This window comes from Oncorhynchus clarkii, chromosome 9 (genome assembly GCF_045791955.1).
Source record: "Oncorhynchus clarkii lewisi isolate Uvic-CL-2024 chromosome 9, UVic_Ocla_1.0, whole genome shotgun sequence".
In the NCBI taxonomy this organism is placed as follows: Eukaryota; Metazoa; Chordata; class Actinopteri; order Salmoniformes; family Salmonidae; genus Oncorhynchus; species Oncorhynchus clarkii.
The window spans coordinates 61,015,209-61,035,026 of record NC_092155.1 but is presented as its reverse complement, the minus strand read 5'-3'; the positions used below and the strand labels follow the sequence as shown (position 1 = coordinate 61,035,026).

The 19,818-nt window shown below is 42.2% G+C and overlaps 1 protein-coding gene across 1 annotated transcript; it reads right to left on the bottom strand.

Annotated features, from left to right (window-relative positions):
• Nucleotides 1-2,402: 2,402 nt before the first annotated feature.
• Nucleotides 2,403-18,829, bottom strand: LOC139416674 (synaptophysin-like). Its single transcript, XM_071165629.1, has 7 exons — nt 18,756-18,829; nt 17,098-17,163; nt 7,569-7,693; nt 7,113-7,311; nt 5,164-5,355; nt 4,705-5,037; nt 2,403-4,529 (listed from the first exon to the last, which is right to left on the bottom strand). The coding sequence occupies exons 1-6, from the start codon at nt 18,771-18,773 to the stop codon at nt 4,735-4,737; spliced, it is 903 nt and encodes a 300-aa protein (XP_071021730.1). The 5' UTR covers nt 18,774-18,829; the 3' UTR covers nt 2,403-4,529; nt 4,705-4,734.
• Nucleotides 18,830-19,818: the final 989 nt, after the last annotated feature.

Here is a 19,818-nt window from a genome sequence, read left to right as displayed (position 1 = left end):
ACAGAACGCATATGAGTAAGTCTTTATAAAAACAATTGCCTGCACGTTTCTATATTTTTTGGCTACAGGCTACTTTGAAGCAACGTAAAACAGGCCTCATAATATGAAGTAAAACGTCCAGGTTTCAAACAATTGAGGAACAAGGAAAATATAGCGATGCTAATGATAGGCCTAACCGTCTTCTCTATTAAATCTTAAATTGCTACAAAGTAGCCCATGCCTACCGGTTAGAATTATATAATTATTATTATTTGCATTAATCAAGTGGCCATTTATTTAGCAAACTACATCTCGTGCTACAGAAACAATGCTAAAAAAAGTCTAAACTGTGAACAACCAATATGGGATTGATCATTCAGAGTGTATGTCACTGTTTCTCATATAATTTTTCACACAGGGCACATTTCCACAGCCACTTTAAAGGATTTGAAGATTTTCTGAATCATATGCTTTGAATATTTTACAAACACTGATAATGAAAATACATTACAATAGTAGCATTCTGGAAAACAGAGATATCATGCCATCATGTGGCACAGCAGCAGGACTACATGTGCCAATAATATAAGTTGTGTCACTCCATGGCTGCGTTTAGACACGCAGCCCAATTCTGATCTTTATTTCACTAATTGATTTTTTGACCAATCAGATTAGCTCTGGAAAAGTTCTGATGTGAAACAAACTGCTGTGATTGGTCAAAATACCAATTAAAAAAGATCACAATTGGGCTGCCTGTCTAAACGCAGCCCATGTAGCTGTCGTGTCTTTGTCTATGCCGGATTAAGTGATATGACATGCTATTCTATAAAATAATTTCTCTGTAATTAATATTACATGATTAAGCTAATCAGGTAGATGTAATTAACTAGAAAGTCGGGGCACCACAAAATAATGTTAATAGAGCTGTTATCTTTCGAATAAACTCTTAAAGTCATGGTCATCTACCTCAATAGCAGTCAATATTTAATCGTCACTTTATTTAGTCACATCTGAAAGTTGTAAATTCTTGGTTATCTTCACGAACCCTGGCTAACAAGTTGAATCAGCAATACAACCTTTTGTTTCATTATTTATTTACTAAATACCTAAATAATCACACAGAATTAAATCTACACAGAATGGATCATACATTGATTACAAGTGTCATAAAGGAAAACGTCCCTAGTGGACGGAACAGATATGGCGGCTGGTCACACAAAGAAAGGGGGTTGGGTTTTGAATGAAAGAGCGGGAAGACTGAGGAACAAAAATATTTTGTGTCTCTATCAGAGTAGGCAGCTACTCTATCGTAAATACATAATATTGTGCATTCTAAATAACTGCCCATTTGGAAATAAATATATATTTACTCTGATCTGCGCTTCGATCGGTTGGTCGTAGATGGAAGGCCGGGTTGTCCTTTGAAGAATGACTGGTGGTAGACGGGTACTTGGTAGTACTGTCGTCGTGTGGTAGAACAGTTACTCTGTCCGTCCTCTCCTAGCCCATGTCTACAGTTTCTGCACTAACGCAATGGCTAGGAGGTATCACTTCTTTAGTGAATAAGAGTTCAAAGTTCATACCAAGTTGCCATGCTATATTCTGGCTGGTATAGTCAAAATTCATCCTTCCGACGTGTAGGTCGTCACCTTCACGTTGAGATTCAATGCTAATTTCGTTAGCGTGAGCTCTGGTTGAACGACAGGAAACTGAGGTTGGCTTAGTTCTGTAGGTGGTCTTTGTCCTTTCAACGTGGGGACCGCAAGTCCTCACATCCTTGGAACAGGAAGTTACATTTTCGTCAACGGGTTTATATAGTGGTGAAAGAAGGGCATGTTTCATAGTTTACAACCAAAGTCTGTTCACTTGGGCGGGGCCTCTGAGTGAGCAGAGTTTCTCTATGACAAACCGTTCTCTCATTTAAGAAGCTAAAATTGCATTTAATCTTTTCACAAATAGTTGTATATTTAAACATTTAAATTGCATAGCAATTCCATGTGAATCTGATAACTAGAATGTGTCGACTTTCCAAGATTCAGTTTGTCATCCTGTCATTAGTAATAATGTCTCAGACGCCAACTGATCTGACATCATATTCATTAAGTACCAACGCATATTTTCAACTGGTTGGATAACCGAAATATGGTTCAGTTTCCCACCTATTGATGTTACCAGACTCTCCATGTTAACAAGGGTATTTTCAATAGTCACATTGGTAGAGTAGAGAGAGGAAAAAGGGGAAAGGTATTTATAGGGGTCATAAACCTCCCCCATCAGGCCAACGTCATGACATAGCATAGTAGTAGGCATACCTTATACCCTCAGACATTGAACCCCCCAGGGACCTCCCCATGCTACTGAACTTCAATCAGTAAATAGTACAGCATGAACAATGCATATGATCTAGAGAATTAGACAAAACATTTAACCTTCAACAGAATGTCAAGTTTATTTGATTTTGTTTCACAGGGATTCCATAAAATAAGAATACAATAGAATTCTGGAGAATCTTGGATATTTTTTCTCTGAATTGTAATAGTCATTATCATAAATATTAATAAGAATACATCATAAACAATAAACACAACTGTCCAAAGGCGTAGAGAGTATCACAAGACATCATTCACCACTAACGACAGACTATACATATTGCATTGAGCATTTTTATAAGAGCTACAAGAGAGAGATAGAAAGAGATGGAAAGAGAGAGAGAACACAGGAGAAGGGAGAGAAAGTGAGGTGCCTCTACACCGACTGGTAAAGAAATTAACGTATGGATCCAATACTGCATAATGGAATAACATGGATGAAAAACTATTTAATTGTGATAACTGTGGAAGCAAAATCTATCGATCAAGACACCCCTGTCCTGTTTCCATTTGGCAATACAGTTTTTCTTCTATCCAAAGAGAGGATTGGCAGTATGGCAGGTCAGCCTATCTACATGACCTTGAAAAGAGTGACCATTGCAACATGTGTAGTCCCTGTACTTTGTGTAAAATATAGCAGAGCTGCATTGTGCTGTGACCTTATGATGAGCCAAACATACTATTACTGTAACACTTGTTTGCCACTTGCCCTCCCCCCCCCTCTCAATTTGGTTCCAGGGTACTTTAACTCCAGGAGTCAGACACATGCAAAACCTGCTTTTGAGAGTAAATGTGTGGGTGTTGGGGGGATCGGGGATGCAGGATATTTTATGTATATGGAAACAAGATACAGTTCAGGACAACTCAGTTGGCTATATTAATATGTAAAAAATACTTATTTTCTGTGGCTTGTATATGGTCTTGAAAATGACACATTGTGCCATACTGATTTAGTTCTCTGAAAATATATGGATGCGTTTTGATCAGATGACCAAAATAAATTGTGAATAAACATGATTACTTATTCTGTCTTATGACTCATCTCTAGACTAGATAAATAGTCGATCGAAACATGACAAGGTTCTGGGCCCAATCTATCTGACGCCAAGTTTTAAACTACATTAAAAATAAAGATCCCCTTAACATCAGTTGACTTCACAACCTCAAATCATCTTTAACTAAAAGTGTTGATAGCATAGTATGTACAGCAGTTTTTAGGAACAGCATAGTATTAGCAGAATACCAAATCTTACCATGCTAACTACTTTTTCATTATCCTAGATGCATTTTCTCCTTTTTGCATTTCAGCTTTTCTCAACAAACATAGCTAAATCCTTGAGTAATATTTCAATGGAAAAATATAAAAGACAATGAATACAAGTTGTAATGAATACATAAATCACTGCTAACACCTCTCTCATTCCTCTCTACTCTCTCTCTGAATTTCTTTTTTTGTCTTCATCCTTTGCCATCACATCTTCTCTACTCTATCCCGTTAAACTCATTCAGTAATGTTGAACAAATAAAAAAGCACAATGAGAAAATAACTATTCTGAAACTGAATAAACTGAAAATGTAAAGAAACACACATGGAGAAATAAAATAAACACAAAACATAAATATTCAAACTAACTATGTGAGCTCCTAAACAGAACTGAAGTAAATACAACTGAATAACTCTGTTCTCTACATTTGTTGTATAACAACTAATATGGAGTGCACAATTATTCAACTGTGTACATATATTTCTATATGAATATGTTGATATTTACATAGCACAGACAAATACATTCTCCCACGTTAAATATTACTACCATTATTGTCCTTCATTTAAGTGTTATTCCTTGAAAAGATTGATGTTCATGTTTTGGTTTTGTATTCCAGTTTGTCCTTGTGCGATCAAACTGTCAATAAATCCCCTGTTGTCTTCCACAGTTAAATACATCACGAGAATAAACAGCATGTTACAGTAAGGACCCATTTCCCCCTCAACAAAATAACCCTCTCCCAAGGGACACAGTGTTGATAACTTCCCCTTCCAAGAGCCCACCTTCCTCCATCCCTCGCTGCCTGCCTCCCTCCCTCCTCTTGTCAACTCACAAATGCACAAACAGACAAACAGAGGAGTGTGGAATTGTGGGTGGTGGTCAGGCACCACACTCCTAAATCACATGGTGGCCCCTGGGGGTGGGGGGGAAAGAGAGAGAGAGAAATATTACAACTAATGCATACCTAAAGATTATGAAGATGTCATAAAGCCACAGTCTGTATTTCCCTTTGGAAGAGTAATGCAGTATTTCTCACAGTCATTTATCAGTATTCTCAGGATTGCTCCATCATATGTACTGACACTCACCAGCTTCCAGCTGCCATAGGGTGCACCAGCTCACATCTGATTGGCGTAGGGGGTGGGCTGCTGTTCGTATCCCCCCTGCTGATAGTCTCCACCTCCCTCAGTGTAGCCGCCCTGGCCATAGTCGGGCTGGTAGCCTCCCTGGGTGCCGGTATAGGCATCCCCCTGCTGTGCATAGCCCTCCTGCCCATAGCCGTCCTGGCCGAAGGACTCTGGGGCAGGCGCTTTCTCCTGGGAAGGTGCGTATGTGCCTCCAAAAGCTGCCAGCCAGCCAGTCTCCTTGAACACGAACCACAGGTTCCCTCCCCACAGGATCAGGTTTAGGAAGCCAAATGCCTAGGGGGTGAATGGAAGAAAAGGAAGAAAAAGAAAAAGAAGGGGGTCCATATCTTGTAGTACAGGATTTTCCTCAGTAGTCCATGCCCTTTTACAAATCACAACGTTACAATTGAAATTCCGTACCACAGATGTGTTGAGACCAGAGACGACAGGGTCATGGACTTCACGGCAGCGGTTCTCCGGTTCGTCGCAGGCCTCGATCAGCAAGAGAACCTTGTCTGGGTCGGTGGATGCCTTCACATCCGACAGACCCTTAGCCCAGGCAGAAGAAGCCACCAGCCAGAAGAAGGTGAACACACAGGTCACAACAAAGTCCTGAGGATAATCACATTATAAAGCATTAGCAAATTACAGTACCTTCGTAAAGTATTCAAACCCCTTGACTTTTAACCACATTTTGTTAGGTTACAGCCTTATTCTAAAATGTATTAAATTGTTTTTTTCCCTCATCTATATACACACAATACCCCATAATGACAAAGCAAAAATGGGTTTTTTGAAATTTTTGCTAATTTATAAACAAATAAAAATATCACATTTACAGCAGTATTCAGTACTTTGTTGAATCATCTTTGGCAGTGATTGCAGTCCCAAGTCTTCTTGGGTATGACGCTACAAGCTTGGCACACCTGTATTTGAGGAGTTTCTTCCATTCTTCTCTGCAGATCCTCTCAAGCTCTGTCAGGTTGGATGGGGAGCGTTGCTGCACACCTATTTTCAGTTCTCTCCAGAGATCGGGTTCAAGTCCGGGCTCTGGCTGGGCCACTCAAAGTCCTTCAGAGACTTGTCCTGAAGCCACTCCTGTGTTGTCTTGGCTGTGTGCTTAGGGTCATTGTCCTGTTGGAAGGTGAATCTTTGCCCCAGTCTAAGGTCCTGAGCGCTCTGGAGCAGGTTTTCATCAAGGATCTTTCTGTACTTTGCTTCGTTCATCTTTGCCTCGATCCTGACTAGTGTCCCTGCCGCTGAAAAATATCCCCACAGCATGATGCTGCCAGCACCATGCTTCACCACAGGGATTATGCCAGGTTTCCTCCAGACTTGACACTTGGCATTCAGGCCAAATAGTTCAATCTTGGTTTCATCAGACCACAGAATATTGTTTCTCATGCATGGTCTGAGAGTATTTAGGTGCCTTTTGGCTCCAAGCGGGATGTCATGTGCCTTTTACTGAGGAGTGGCTTCCGTCTGGCCACTCTACCATAAAGGTCTCATTGGTGGAGTGCTGCAGAGATGAATGTCCTTCTGGAAGGTTCTCCCATCTTCACAGAGGAACTCTGGAGCTATGTCAGAGTGACCATCGGGTTCTTGGTCACCTCCCTGACCAAGGCCCTTCTCGCCCGATTGCTCAGTTTGGCCGGGCGGCCAGCTCTAGGAAGAGTCTTGGTGGTTCCAAACTTCTTCCATTTAAGAATGATGGAGGCCACTGTGTTCTTGGGGAAATTCAATGCTGCAGAAATGTTTTGGTACCTTTCCCCAGATCTGTGCCTTGACACAATCCTTTCTTGGAGCTCTACGGACAATTCCTTCAACCTCGTGGCTTGCTTTTTCTCTGACATGCATTTTGTCAATTGTGGGACCTTTATATAGACAGGTGTGTGTGCCTTTCCAAATCATGTCCAATCAATTGAATTTACCACGTGTGGACTCCAATCAAGTTGTAGAAACATCTCAAGGATGATCAATGGAAAGGGTCTGAATACTTACATTATGTAAATAAGGTATTTTTGTTTTTTATTTGTAATACATTTTCAAAAATGTCTAAACCTGTTTTTGCTTTGTCATTATGGGGTATTATGTGTAGATTGCTGAGTTTTTTACATTTTTATATCAATTTTAGAACAAGGCTGTAACATAACAAAATGTAGAAAAAGTCAAGGGGTCACTGGACACGCTGACATGCTCATCATCATAATCAATTTCAAAGTTCTTATCAGAAACATCATCATGACATAATCAATCTCATGCTCATCATCATCATTACTATGATATTAGTAATAGTAGCAGAGGTAGTGGAATATGGTATGGAATAGTGTAGGCCTACTAGAAACAAGAATTGAGAAAGACAAACTCACAATCTGGGCTCCCTTGCAGCCTTCACGGTATTTCTCCAGAATGAAAACATACACAGAAAGGGCTGCCATGGAGTAGAGGAAGGAGAAGACACCGACGGTGACAAAGAACCCAGCTGAGGAGGAGTAGTCTCCGATCAGGAACAGACGCTCAGGGTTTCCCCCCTTACAGGTTGGGGCATCGAAGTACACCTGATGTAGCCTGGGAAGGACAAGCGACAGAGAAAGACAGAAGATGGGAGACAGTGAGAAAAGGGGAGAAGGAGAGAGAGAGAAAGACAGAGAGAGGAGGGGGGAGAGAGAGAGAAAGACAGAGAGAGACGTCAAACAGGGTTAATATAGTTTACAGATTAATGTTCCACCACTGACATTTGCAGCCCAGTGGTACTGTAGAAATTACAGAAGGACCATATTTGTGCGGGTTCACGGGGCTACGTGTGACTGAATAGGCATACTGACCTGAATGGATACTCAAACTCCACCTCAATGCTCAGGTCACTCTCTGACCGGTTTTTACACTCCACACTCATCTTGAACATGCCAGAGTAGCTGCCGCATGTCGAGAAAGCAAAGATGGCAAAGATCTGAAAGACACAGAGGGAGGATGAGAAGAGGAGGAGAATTATAGACAGCAAGTGGAAGTAAAAGGGAAGTGAAAGGGAAAGGGAGGGAAAATAGAGTAGTGAGATCAAAGGAATGAGGAAAGAATATGACCCAGACAGAGAGACATGTAGGGAGAAGCATAATACATCTATTAAATGGCCCTTATTTTGGGATGATTTCTTCACAAAGATGGTGCTCTGTCGAGGAATTGGCATAACTCTAGTTTGGTCTGAAATAGGTGTTGATGTGAACCAAAGGAAAGCCCATGCAGTATAATGGAAAACCCCAATAAAGGTATACTGTTGCTGAAAGACCTGACACTGGTTTCACCATCTGCTGTGTCTCCTGCACTCCAATGTTCCTCCAACCACTGCAGGCTGCTGACAAAGCCACACAAACTGCAAATCAATGCAGCTATATTGCCAGGTTACAGCGCTACACCTGTTGCCATGGTTACTCCGACACCTAAAGTTGTGCGCTTTTGTATAAAGAAAATACAATAAATGTAAAATAACATGTTTGGTTGATATATCTGTTTTACTAAATAAGTTATTCTCTACGGCCCAGGCTACAGTACTACAATTCTACAGGGGGGGTGTACAGTAATGTAAACCAGCGCTTGTGTACCTGAACGCTAACATACTGTCGTACACACAAGCATGCAGATACACACACTCGCACACACTGACATAGGAGGTTATACAGTCAGCCTATTTTTACCACACCCTCCCTTCCCTGCAGGCCAGATCCCATTGGATGGAAAATCTGTCTATTAATCTGACTGAGGTCCTCCACCATCTGTCACTAAAGGACGCTGCACAGGGCTATTGTACACACACCCTCACACACGGACACATGCACACACACACACATGCACACTCACTCTTGTGCAACGGTACACTCACACTGACACACACACACGCGGAAACACACATACACAAACACGTAACTTATTCCCTTGTCTCATTACTCTTTAGCGTGCCAACACAGCCCACCTCCACTCCATCTCCTTATTAACAGGTTTTAATAATGATTGGGGAGGAATGTGAGGGGGGAGGGTGATAATGAAAAGCTCAACAGATTGGATATAAGCATGCATGAAAGATGGAAGGAGGAGGACAACAAAACAGAACATGAAATCATCTCTGACATGGAAGAATCATATCTGTTTGTGCTTTAGCTAAATACTCTTTGCCGTGTTCGGTCGTTATCATAGTCAGATGAGTTGAAGAACATACAGATCTGGCACCAGGCTAGTTAACTCTCCCACACCCTCCAACGTGGATAGTCCACAACGTATGCCAAATTATCCTCTTGTAAGATTTTAGCTCTCACTTAGGTAGTCTGGCATGCACAGTAACATAAAGTATAATAATTTTCCTGGTTCATAAAGATGCTGTATCTGTTTTCACTGATTTGCAACATTCATTAACATGCTCTTGGTGCAAGAGTTTGAGGTATATGACTATGGTCTCCCTAACAAGAGTTTGAGGTATATGACTATGGTCTCCCTAACAAGAGTTTGAGGTATATGACTATGGTCTCCCTAACAAGAGGTTGAGGTATATGACCATGGTCTCCCTAACAAGAGGTTGAGGTATATGACTATGGTCTCCCTAACAAGAGGTTGAGGTATATGACTATGGTCTCCCTAACAAGAGGTTGAGGTATATGACTATGGTCTCCCTAACAAGAGGTTGAGGTATATGACCATGGTCTCCCTAACAAGAGGTTGAGGTATATGACTATGGTCTCTCTAACAAGAGGTTGAGGTATATGACTATGGTCTCCCTAACAAGAGGTTGAGGTATATGACCATGGTCTCCCTAACAAGAGGTTGAGGTATATGACTATGGTCTCCCTAACAAGAGGTTGAGGTATATGACCATGGTCTCCCTAACAAGAGGTTGAGGTATATGACCATGGTCTCCCTAACAAGAGGTTGAGGTATATGACCATGGTCTCCCTAACAAGAGGTTGAGGTATATGACTATGGTCTCCCTAACAAGAGGTTGAGGTATATGACCATGGTCTCCCTAACAAGAGGTTGAGGTATATGACCATGGTCTCCCTAATAAGAGGTTGAGGTATATGACCATGGTCTCCCTAACAAGAGGTTGCGGTAAAAAAAGAAAGGTTGGAATAAGGGCAAAGGAATGAATGGGAATATGTTGAAGAAAGACAAATGGAGACAGGCTGGCTAGTTAAGAAAATACATGGTTTCACACACATTGTCAGATACTATGGTAATGCTATTGGCAACATACAATGAGCATAGAGGGGGTGGGTGGGGGTTCCCACTCATAGAAATAGAATGAATAAAACGGGCTTGGAACTTCTAACCCTGACAATTTGACTGACCTTTTTGATCACTCGACTAAGCATGCCTCTCCTTAATGTCAATATGTCTTGTCCATTGCTGTTCTGGTTAGTGTTTATTGGCTTATTTCACTGTAGAGCCTCTAGTCCTGCTCACTATACCTTATCCAACCTATTAGTTCCACCACCCACACATGCAATGACATCTCCTGGTTTCAATGATGTTTCTAGAGACAATATCTCTCTCTTCATCACTCAATACCTTGGTTTACCTCCACTGTATTCACATCCTACCTTACCTTTGTCTGTACATTATACCTTGATGCTATTTTATCGCCCCCAGAAACCTCCTTTTACTCTCTGTTCCAGACGTTCTAGACGACCAATTCTTATTGCTTTTAGCCGCACCCTTATTCTACTCCTCCTATGTTCCTCTGGCGATGTAGAGGTGAATCCAGGCCCTGCAGTGCCTAGCTCCACTCCTATTCCCCAGGCGCTCTCTTTTGACGACTTCTGTAACCGTAATAGCCTTGGTTTCATGCATGTTAACATTAGAAGCCTCCTCCCTAAGTTTGTTCTATTCACTGCTTTAGCACACTCTGCCAACCCGGATGTTCTAGCTGTGTCTGAATCCTGGCTTAGGAAGACCACCAAAAATTCAGACATTTTAATTCCAAACTACAACATTTTCAGACAAGATAGAACTGCCAAAGGGGGCGGTGTTGCAATCTACTGCAAAGATAGCCTGCAGAGTTCTGTCCTACTATCCAGGTCTGTACCCAAACAATTTGAACTTCTACTTTTAAAAATCCACCTCTCTAAAAACAAGTCTCTCACCGTTGCCGCCTGCTATAGACCACCCTCTGCCCCCAGCTGTGCTCTGGACACCATATGTGAACTGATTGCCCCCCATCTATCTTCAGAGCTCGTGCTGCTAGGCGACCTAAACTGGAACATGCTTAACACCCCAGCCATCCTACAATCTAAACTTGATGCCCTCAATCTCACACAAATTATCAATGAACCTACCAGGTACCTCCCCAAAGCCTTAAACACGGGCACCCTCATAGATATCATCCTAACCAACTTCCCCTCTAAATACACCTCTGCTGTCTTCAACCAAGATCTCAGCGATCACTGCCTCATTGCCTGCATCCGTAATGGGTCAGCGGTCAAACGACCTCCTCTCATCACTGTAAAACGCTCCCTGAAACACTTCAGCGAGCAGGCCTTTCTAATCGACCTGGCCGGGGTATCCTGGAAGGATATTGACCTCATCCCGTCAGTAGAGGATGCCTGGATATTTTTTTTAAATGCCTTCCTAACCATCTTAAATAAACATGCCCCATTCAAGAAATTTAGAACCAGGAACAGATATAGCCCTTGGTTCTCCCCAGACCTGACTGCCCTTAACCAACACAAAAACATCCTATGGCGTTCTGCATTAGCATCGAACAGTCCCCGTGATATGCAGCTGTTCAGGGAAGCTAGAAACCATTATACACAGGCAGTTAGAAAAGCCAAGGCTAGCTTTTTCAAGCAGAAATTTGCTTCTTGCAACACTAACTCAAAAAAGTTCTGGGACACTGTAAAGTCCATGGAGAATAAGAACACCTCCTCCCAGCTGCCCACTGCACTGAAGATAGGAAACACTGTCACCACTGATAAATCCACCATAATTGAAAATTTCAATAAGCATTTTTCTACTGCTGGCCATGCTTTCCACCTGGCTACTCCTACCCCTGTCAACAGCACTGCACCCCCAACAGCAACTCGCCCAAGCCTTCCCCATTTCTCCTTCTCCCAAATCCATTCAGCTGATGTTCTGAAAGAGCTGCAAAATCTGGACCCCTACAAATCAGCCGGGCTAGACAATCTGGACCCTTTCTTTCTAAAATTATCTGCCGAAATTGTTGCCACCCCTATTACTAGCCTGTCGTCTGAGATTCCCAAAGATTGGAAAGCAGCTGCGGTCATCCCCCTCTTCAAAGGGGGGGACACTCTTGACCCAAACTGCTACAGACCTATATCTATCCTACCATGCCTTTCTAAGGTCTTCGAAAGCCAAGTCAACAAACAGATTACCGACCATTTTGAATCTCACCATACCTTCTCTGCTATGCAATCTGGTTTCAGAGCTGGTCATGGGTGCACCTCAGCCACGCTCAAGGTCCTAAACGATATCTTAACCGCCATCGATAAGAAACATTACTGTGCAGCCGTATTCATTGATCTGGCCAAGGCTTTCGACTCTGTCAATCACCACATCCTCATCGGCAGACTCAACAGCCTTGGTTTCTCAAATGATTGCCTCGCCTGGTTCACCAACTACTTCTCTGATAGAGTTCAGTGTGTCAAATCGGCGGGTCTGTTGTCCGGACCTCTGGCAGTCTCTATGGGGTGCCACAGGGTTCAATTCTTGGACCGACTCTCTTCTCTGTATACATCAATGAGGTCGCTCTTGCTGCTGGTGAGTCTCTGATCCACCTCTACGCAGACGACACCATTCTGTATACTTCCGGCCCTTCTTTGGACACTGAGTTAACAACCCTCCAGGCAAGCTTCAATGCCATACAACTCTCCTTCCGTGGCCTCCAATTGCTCTTAAATACAAGTAAAACTAAATGCATGCTCTTCAACCGATCGCTACCTGCACCTACCCGCCTGTCCAACATCACTACTCTGGACGGCTCTGACTTAGAATACGTGGACAACTACAAATACTTAGGTGTCTGGTTAGACTGTAAACTCTCCTTCCAGACCCATATCAAACATCTCCAATCCAAAGTTAAATCTAGAATTGGCTTCCAATTTCGCAACAAAGCATCCTTCACTCATGCTGCCAAACATACCCTTGTAAAACTGACCATCCTACCAATCCTCGACTTTGGCGATGTAATTTACAAAATAGCCTCCAATACCCTACTCAACAAATTGGATGCAGTCTATCACAGTGCAATCCGTTTTGTCACCAAAGCCCCATATACTACCCACCATTGCGACCTGTACGCTCTCGTTGGCTGGCCCTCGCTTCATACTCGTCGCCAAACCCACTGGCTCCATGTCATCTACAAGACCCTGCTAGGTAAAGTCCCCCCTTATCTCAGCTCGCTGGTCACCATAGCATCTCCCACCTGTAGCACACGCTCCAGCAGGTATATCTCTCTAGTCACCCCCAAAACCAATTATTTCTTTGGCCGCCTCTCTTTCCAGTTCTCTGCTGCCAATGACTGGAACGAACTACAAAAATCTCTGAAACTGGAAACACTTATCTCCCTCACTAGCTTTAAGCACCAACTGTCAGAGCAGCTCACAGATTACTGCACCTGTACATAGCCCACCTATAATTTAGCCCTATCAACTACCTCTTTCCCAACTGTATTTAATTTATTTATTTATTTTGCTCCTTTGCACCCCATTATTTTTATTTCTACTTTGCACATTCTTCCATTGCAAAACTACCATTCCAGTGTTTTACTTGCTATATTGTATTTACTTTGCCACCATGGCCTTTTTGCCTTTACCTCACTTCTCACCTCATTTGCTCACATTGTATATAGACTTGTTTATACTTTATTATTGACTGTATGTTTGTTTTACTCCATGTGTAACTCTGTGTTGTTGTATCTGTCGAACTGCTTTGCTTTATCTTGGCCAGGTCGCAATTGTAAATGAGAACTTGTTCTCAACTTGCCTACCTGGTTAAATAAAGGTAAAATAAATAAATAAATAAAAAGGATGTTAACTGATGTGGCTCATACAATGGAATAAAAACAATTGTCATGTCAGTTGAGTTTAATCAACAAATCACAGCACATATTGATGGGTACACTTACTTCCTGCTTTGATCCTATGGGTACACTCGCAAAGGTCGCCAGTACACCCATTATGCCATCATTGACTTGAATGGGGACGCCCGTTCTGTTCATTCTATTTCTATGTTCCCACTAACATGGTAAGTGTTGCAGTCTCTCACATAAATCCACTGTCACACTACCCCTGTTCAAGCAGGCACAAATACACACACACACACACACTCTCTGAGTTAGAAGCAGCTGCATTTATAAATACCTGCTTATCACCGATTTTATAGCCAAGTCTGGCAAGACTGAAAACCACAGGTATTCCAAAATTAACTCAAGTAAATGAATAATTGAACTTAATACATTGATTGATACACAAGCATAAATGGATGTTGTCGGACCACAAGTCTAGCCATCACAATGTAAATACTGTATGTATGCTCACCAGCATCTTTCTGTCTCTGAGTTTGAGTTTGGCAGGAATCCAAAGTGTGACAGCTTCAACCAATCACATCTCCTCTAAGCCAGGGGCAGACGAGTGGGCAGAGAGCCCTGGCAATGAGTTTGCAAAGGTTTAACATGTAAACTCCTTACTATATCCTACAATCAGCAGCTTTGATGATCAACAACACCAAGAACCACTTATAGAACACTGGGCCAGATTATCACAGATCTCTATTGTATTGACCACACAGTATGAAAACTGTTCTTACAGCACAACAGTGCACTGAGTGAATCAGTAAAGCAAATATGTAAACTGTAACAGAGCATTTAACTGTAAATCTCAAGGTAAGACAAAAATAACCTAGTTCCCAAGCGTAACCCGGGGCAGGATGTTTTTATGGTAGACACAGTGGTTAACCAAAACATAGAAGGCTTGCATTCTGAAACATCGCAACAAATATAGTTAGCCAAAATGTCTGTGTCAGCGTCCCTCCTGTGTGTACACTACATACACACGTTGACAGAAAAACATACGTGTATATTGTAGAGCAGGAATGCTGAATGAGAGGTCAGTAGGGATGTGTAAATGGAGTAAAAGATGAGTATTGATATGTGAATGTATAAATGCTAAATGCTGATTTAGAGTTACATATGGATCTGTTTAGGCCAGGGGAGTAACTCCTTTAGGCTCACCTCAACCCAGATGTAGAAACATGCAGATGCAGGCCTTTATAACTTCTGATTCCTGAGCTCTGGCCTCCTCCCTGTGTGCTGCTTCAGGCATGGAGGTTTGTTAACCATGTGACCCAGAGAAGTAACGATGTGATGTTCAAGCACTAGCAGTGCTCCGGGGAAGGACTACAGACAATGTCATGCTGTCAGAACTGTCCTCTCAGTCTCTGCTACCCTGTGTTACTCTTACCTGCTGTGATTTAGAGTAGAACATTTGTTTGGTCTTTTATTTAAATCCTGATGTTGATTTTTGTATGTAGGTCTATGTGTCTTCTCATAAATGAATCCTATTCTTTCAATCAACCAATCATCATGGCATTCTAGCAAAGTGAGTCCAAATGGAACATGGGAGGAAGAGATGTCATTAATTTAACTTAATACTGTACATTGATTTGTTCTGTTGAGTGAGAGTGGTGAGTCAGTGGTGAGTAATGACTATGTATCGTGTGTGTGTGTGTGTGTGTGTGTGTGTGTGTGTGTGTGTGTGTGTGTGTGCTAGTTCTGATGCTATCACAAATGTGTGATGACAAATAGATGAGAAAGAAGTGGTAATGATGTGGCTGAGAGGTGTTCCTAATTACAAGTTACATACGTAGTACACAGTACATTCATATTTTGTCCAAATTATTACAGCTCATAATTTATGCTTAACATGATCATGCTGGACTCAGTGAGTCAGAGGCTACATTTACCCAGGTAGCTAAATCCTGATATTTTGCCACTAATTGGTATTTCACATCAGATCTTTTTCAGAGCTGATCTGATTGGTCAAATACTATTTAGTGAAACACATATCAGAATTGGGCTGACTGTGTAAATGCAGCCAGACTCCTCTTTGTACAATTGAGAGAGCCTATCTACATAGAAGAATACCTCTAGCCCCTGGCACAAAACAAGTTGGAAGAGGGGTCACACTGTGCCTCGAGTGTTACTGAATAAAGAGAACATAAAGCATGCAGAAACCATGATGTGGATGTATGAAGTACATTTTGTGACATGAATGTGTCACATGAAGATTCATCATGAATTGCCAATCAACGATTGTCATGCTACAGCACAATACAACAAATAGAGCATTGAGGCGACATGAAGAATTGTAAAGGTAAACAAACAAGCAAATAGCGGAGATTCCGATTCAGCACCATGGACAGCGATCAATTGGAACCCCGCGATTTTAACGTTTCAGAACCCCTGAAAGTGGACAGCGCCTTTTTCAGGTGACGCTGCAGCAACGTCAATGGCCATTACTACTACTACCAAGGTTTAAATTCAGTGTAGGCCTATTAAATCATTATGTGCCACTTCTAAAACATTAAATTATAGCGAAAATGTTTAGCCCTAGGAGGGAGCAACTACACAACACATAAAGAAGTGCGAAAATGATTAGCCCTAGAAGGGCGCAACTACATAACACATAAAGAAGTAACTACACCCAAATGCTTGAGGTGGTCACAAAATACTCCAGATTAGATTACAGAGCGAAAGGCTAAAGTGACGTGAGTTAATTATCTGGTGGATCAGGTAGGCCTACAACAAACTTCACAGGAGAGGACACATAAATACCTGGATAGTTTGAACAGAGATTTATCACAATTACCATGATCGATTTACAGTAACATTGTATAACTGAAACAACGTCGAGTTTTCATGAGCCCTGCCTGCCAGTGGTAACCGAGAGGAAGCAGCGAGTGGGAGAATGGGTAGTGTCAGCCACCTCGCGCTCCCTGTTTGTCGTCAGGAGCACAAAGCTTCACCTAGCTTTGTGACCTCTGTGTGACAGAAGGACATGTTCTGACACAGTACAAGGGCTCAACATCACTTTAAATTCATAATCTATTCTCAAAACAGGGCCAACCATAGCATAATATATGGGCCTATCATTTATAGCTTTTAAGTGTATTGGTTAATATCATCACACTCATCTGTAATCTAGATTTTACGCATGCAATATACAATACCAGTACATTCTATAGTCTTCCACACCCACTCATGCGCGCGAAAAGGATACGGACGCGCACTCACCATGGCCTCTCATACACTCAGTCACAAGCCAAATAATGAAACATTGTATGAAAACAGTAACTTACCCATTGTAGGATTTTCATAAATCCCAAAGGCTGTTTGATTATGGTGAACTGCCCGGTGGCCACCAACTGTCAACACAGAAATCAACAATTAACATTGCTTTATGAATTTGTCGCGAATTATATTTTGAACGTTTGTAGGGTGTACTGTGTAGGCCTATATGCATTGTCAGCATAGCGTATCTGTCGTTACTCCACAGTTTGCACCTGTCAGTTAATTTAAATGTATCTTTCAGGAGCGGTGGAGAAAGCGGTGATACGATCAATTTTTTCATGCTGCCATTTGTTCGCTAGTGCGGTAATTGGACTATTTGACTTGGGGCGCGACAGGCCGTGTGACAAAGCACTGACATCGTTTAGTGGAGACGAGAGCGAGAGTGGGAGAGAGACAGAGAGAGAGGGGGGGGGGGGGGACTGAGAGAGAGACTTGCCAGCATAGAATTAGACAAAGCTGCTTATCCCACTGTTTTTGCTGTCGCCAAAGCTTGACAGACAGCAAGCACTCTAGAAATGTATACAGAAGGAAAATCTCGAGTCACCTCGATAGTAGTTGGCCCTATAGTAGATATAGCTAGCCCTATAGTTTAGGCTATAATTTGTAAAGCCTTGTCATGTGCGGTTGAAAGCAACACATCAGTCGCATCTGTCTGTGATCATCCCCAAATAAACTGTGTCCTGTAGCCTATCGATTCTGTCTTTAGCCTATCGATTCACCTCGCAATATCTTACTTTTAACTCCCAGTCGGTCTGTCACCCCTCGTAAATTGATAGGCCTATAATACAACTCGCTACAGGACTAAGAGACGGACGTCGTCTGATATTGCGATATAGATGAAATAGGGTCTGTCGCTTTTCCTCTTGATTTGTACTCTCTGCTTCTTCTTTTTGTTGCAAGATCAGCCTGTCTGTTTCTTTTTTCTTTCACGAGTTAGACATTTGTTTAGCATCATCTCTTGTTTTGTTGCTTTTTTTGTTAAAAAAAACAATATCCTCATTCCACATTTAATAGGCTATACTTCACCCTCTAGTCGGGCATATACTCTGCACACACCACATAGGCTACATAGGCTAAGCGAGAAAAAATAATCCCCTCTAAATAGACGATTCTATTAGCTCAATAGCAGTTATTCAAAAATATAAATAGTCTTTCCAACTAAACAATCCATTTCTGTGTCCACAATTCAAACGGAATATATCTTCATATAGCTTTCACCTCAACTAATACCCTGGATGTGTTAAGCCTATTTGTCTGAGTTATTTGAAATGCTGTTGAAATCATGTTGCGCAGGGTGTCTTGATCAATTATTTGGACTTTTGGACCATGGTCTATTTATTAGCCAAACGTTCCACTGCGCCAGTCAATTACTGGTGTACAATTGGTTAAATCACATGCAATCTATCATGCCTGTATTGCGGTGTTTTGAGCTCAGTGCTCGCTTTTCGTTCACATGAGTCGACCACTGAAAGCACTGTATTTCAAACTAACGGTCCGCGGATTTACAATTACAGCGGCCCCTACCATAATGATGTCCTATAATTTTTTTCCCTAAAACTCTACCGCGTCAAAGTGCGCATTCTGCAGGCGTGCCAAATTATGGCTTTTCAGATAACTAAATCAAATGAAAACATTGGTATTGGTGATTTTCATCCCAGAGCCCTACCTGGTTCACAACATCCATCTTGGCCGCCTGCTTGTCGATAAGAGGATCAGCCGGTAGGCTGGAGGGAGGCGTTACATCCGGAACAGCCCACGGGGGGACGAGGATAAAGAGATGGGAATAGCTGTATTACGTCACGAGCTCGTCTAGGGCATCTGGAGCGTAGAGACGTTAGATAAATCATTGGACATACAGTAATGACGATTTCGACAGCTTGGCCAATCAAATGGCTGCTTTATTCTAGTAGACTACAGCGATTGCCACAAGGGATAACGGAGAGACGACACCAATGTATGGTTTTTTGGGAGGTGGGCACTAGTCAGGTTTTGCATTTCTACATGATATTGGAAAGGCAATCGAGTTGCACTACCAAGACTAGTCTGAGCTTCAGGGCTTCAGGTTGAAGGTTCCTGGAGGATCCTGTAGGGGTTATTCAAATTGAAATGGTGGGGGAACCACTTTAAGTTCTTCAAAGAACCCCCATTAATGGTTCCACAAATAACCTTTTGGGGTTAATTATTATTATTAATCAGCATAAAATAACAACAATAACACAATATTTTAGTTGGCAGTGTTAGTCATGATTTTAGTGGCAAAGCAGACATAAAACCCAACATGAGGTACACTCCCAGCCCCAAGTACAATAGGCACAGTATATCCTCTGGCTGTCACGCCCTGATCTGTTTCATCTGTCCTTGTGATTGTCTCCACCCCCTCCAGGTGTCGCCCATCTTCCCAATTATACCCTGTGTATTTATACCTGTGTTCTCTGTTTGTCTGTTGCCAGTTTGTCTTGTTTGTCAAGTCAACCAGCGTTTTCTCAGCTTGGGCTTTTCCCCAGTCTCTTTTTTCCTGCCGTCCTGTACTGTTGTCCCTACTCTGGATTACCAACCTCTGCCTGACCTGAGCCTGCCTCCCTTCCTGTACCTTTGCCCCACCACTCTGGATTATCGACCCCTGCCTGCCTTGACCTGTTGTTTGCCTGCCTCTGTTGCTGTAATAAACATTGTTACTTCAACACAGTCTGCACTTGGATCTTACCTGAAACGCTATAGTACGAAATGGC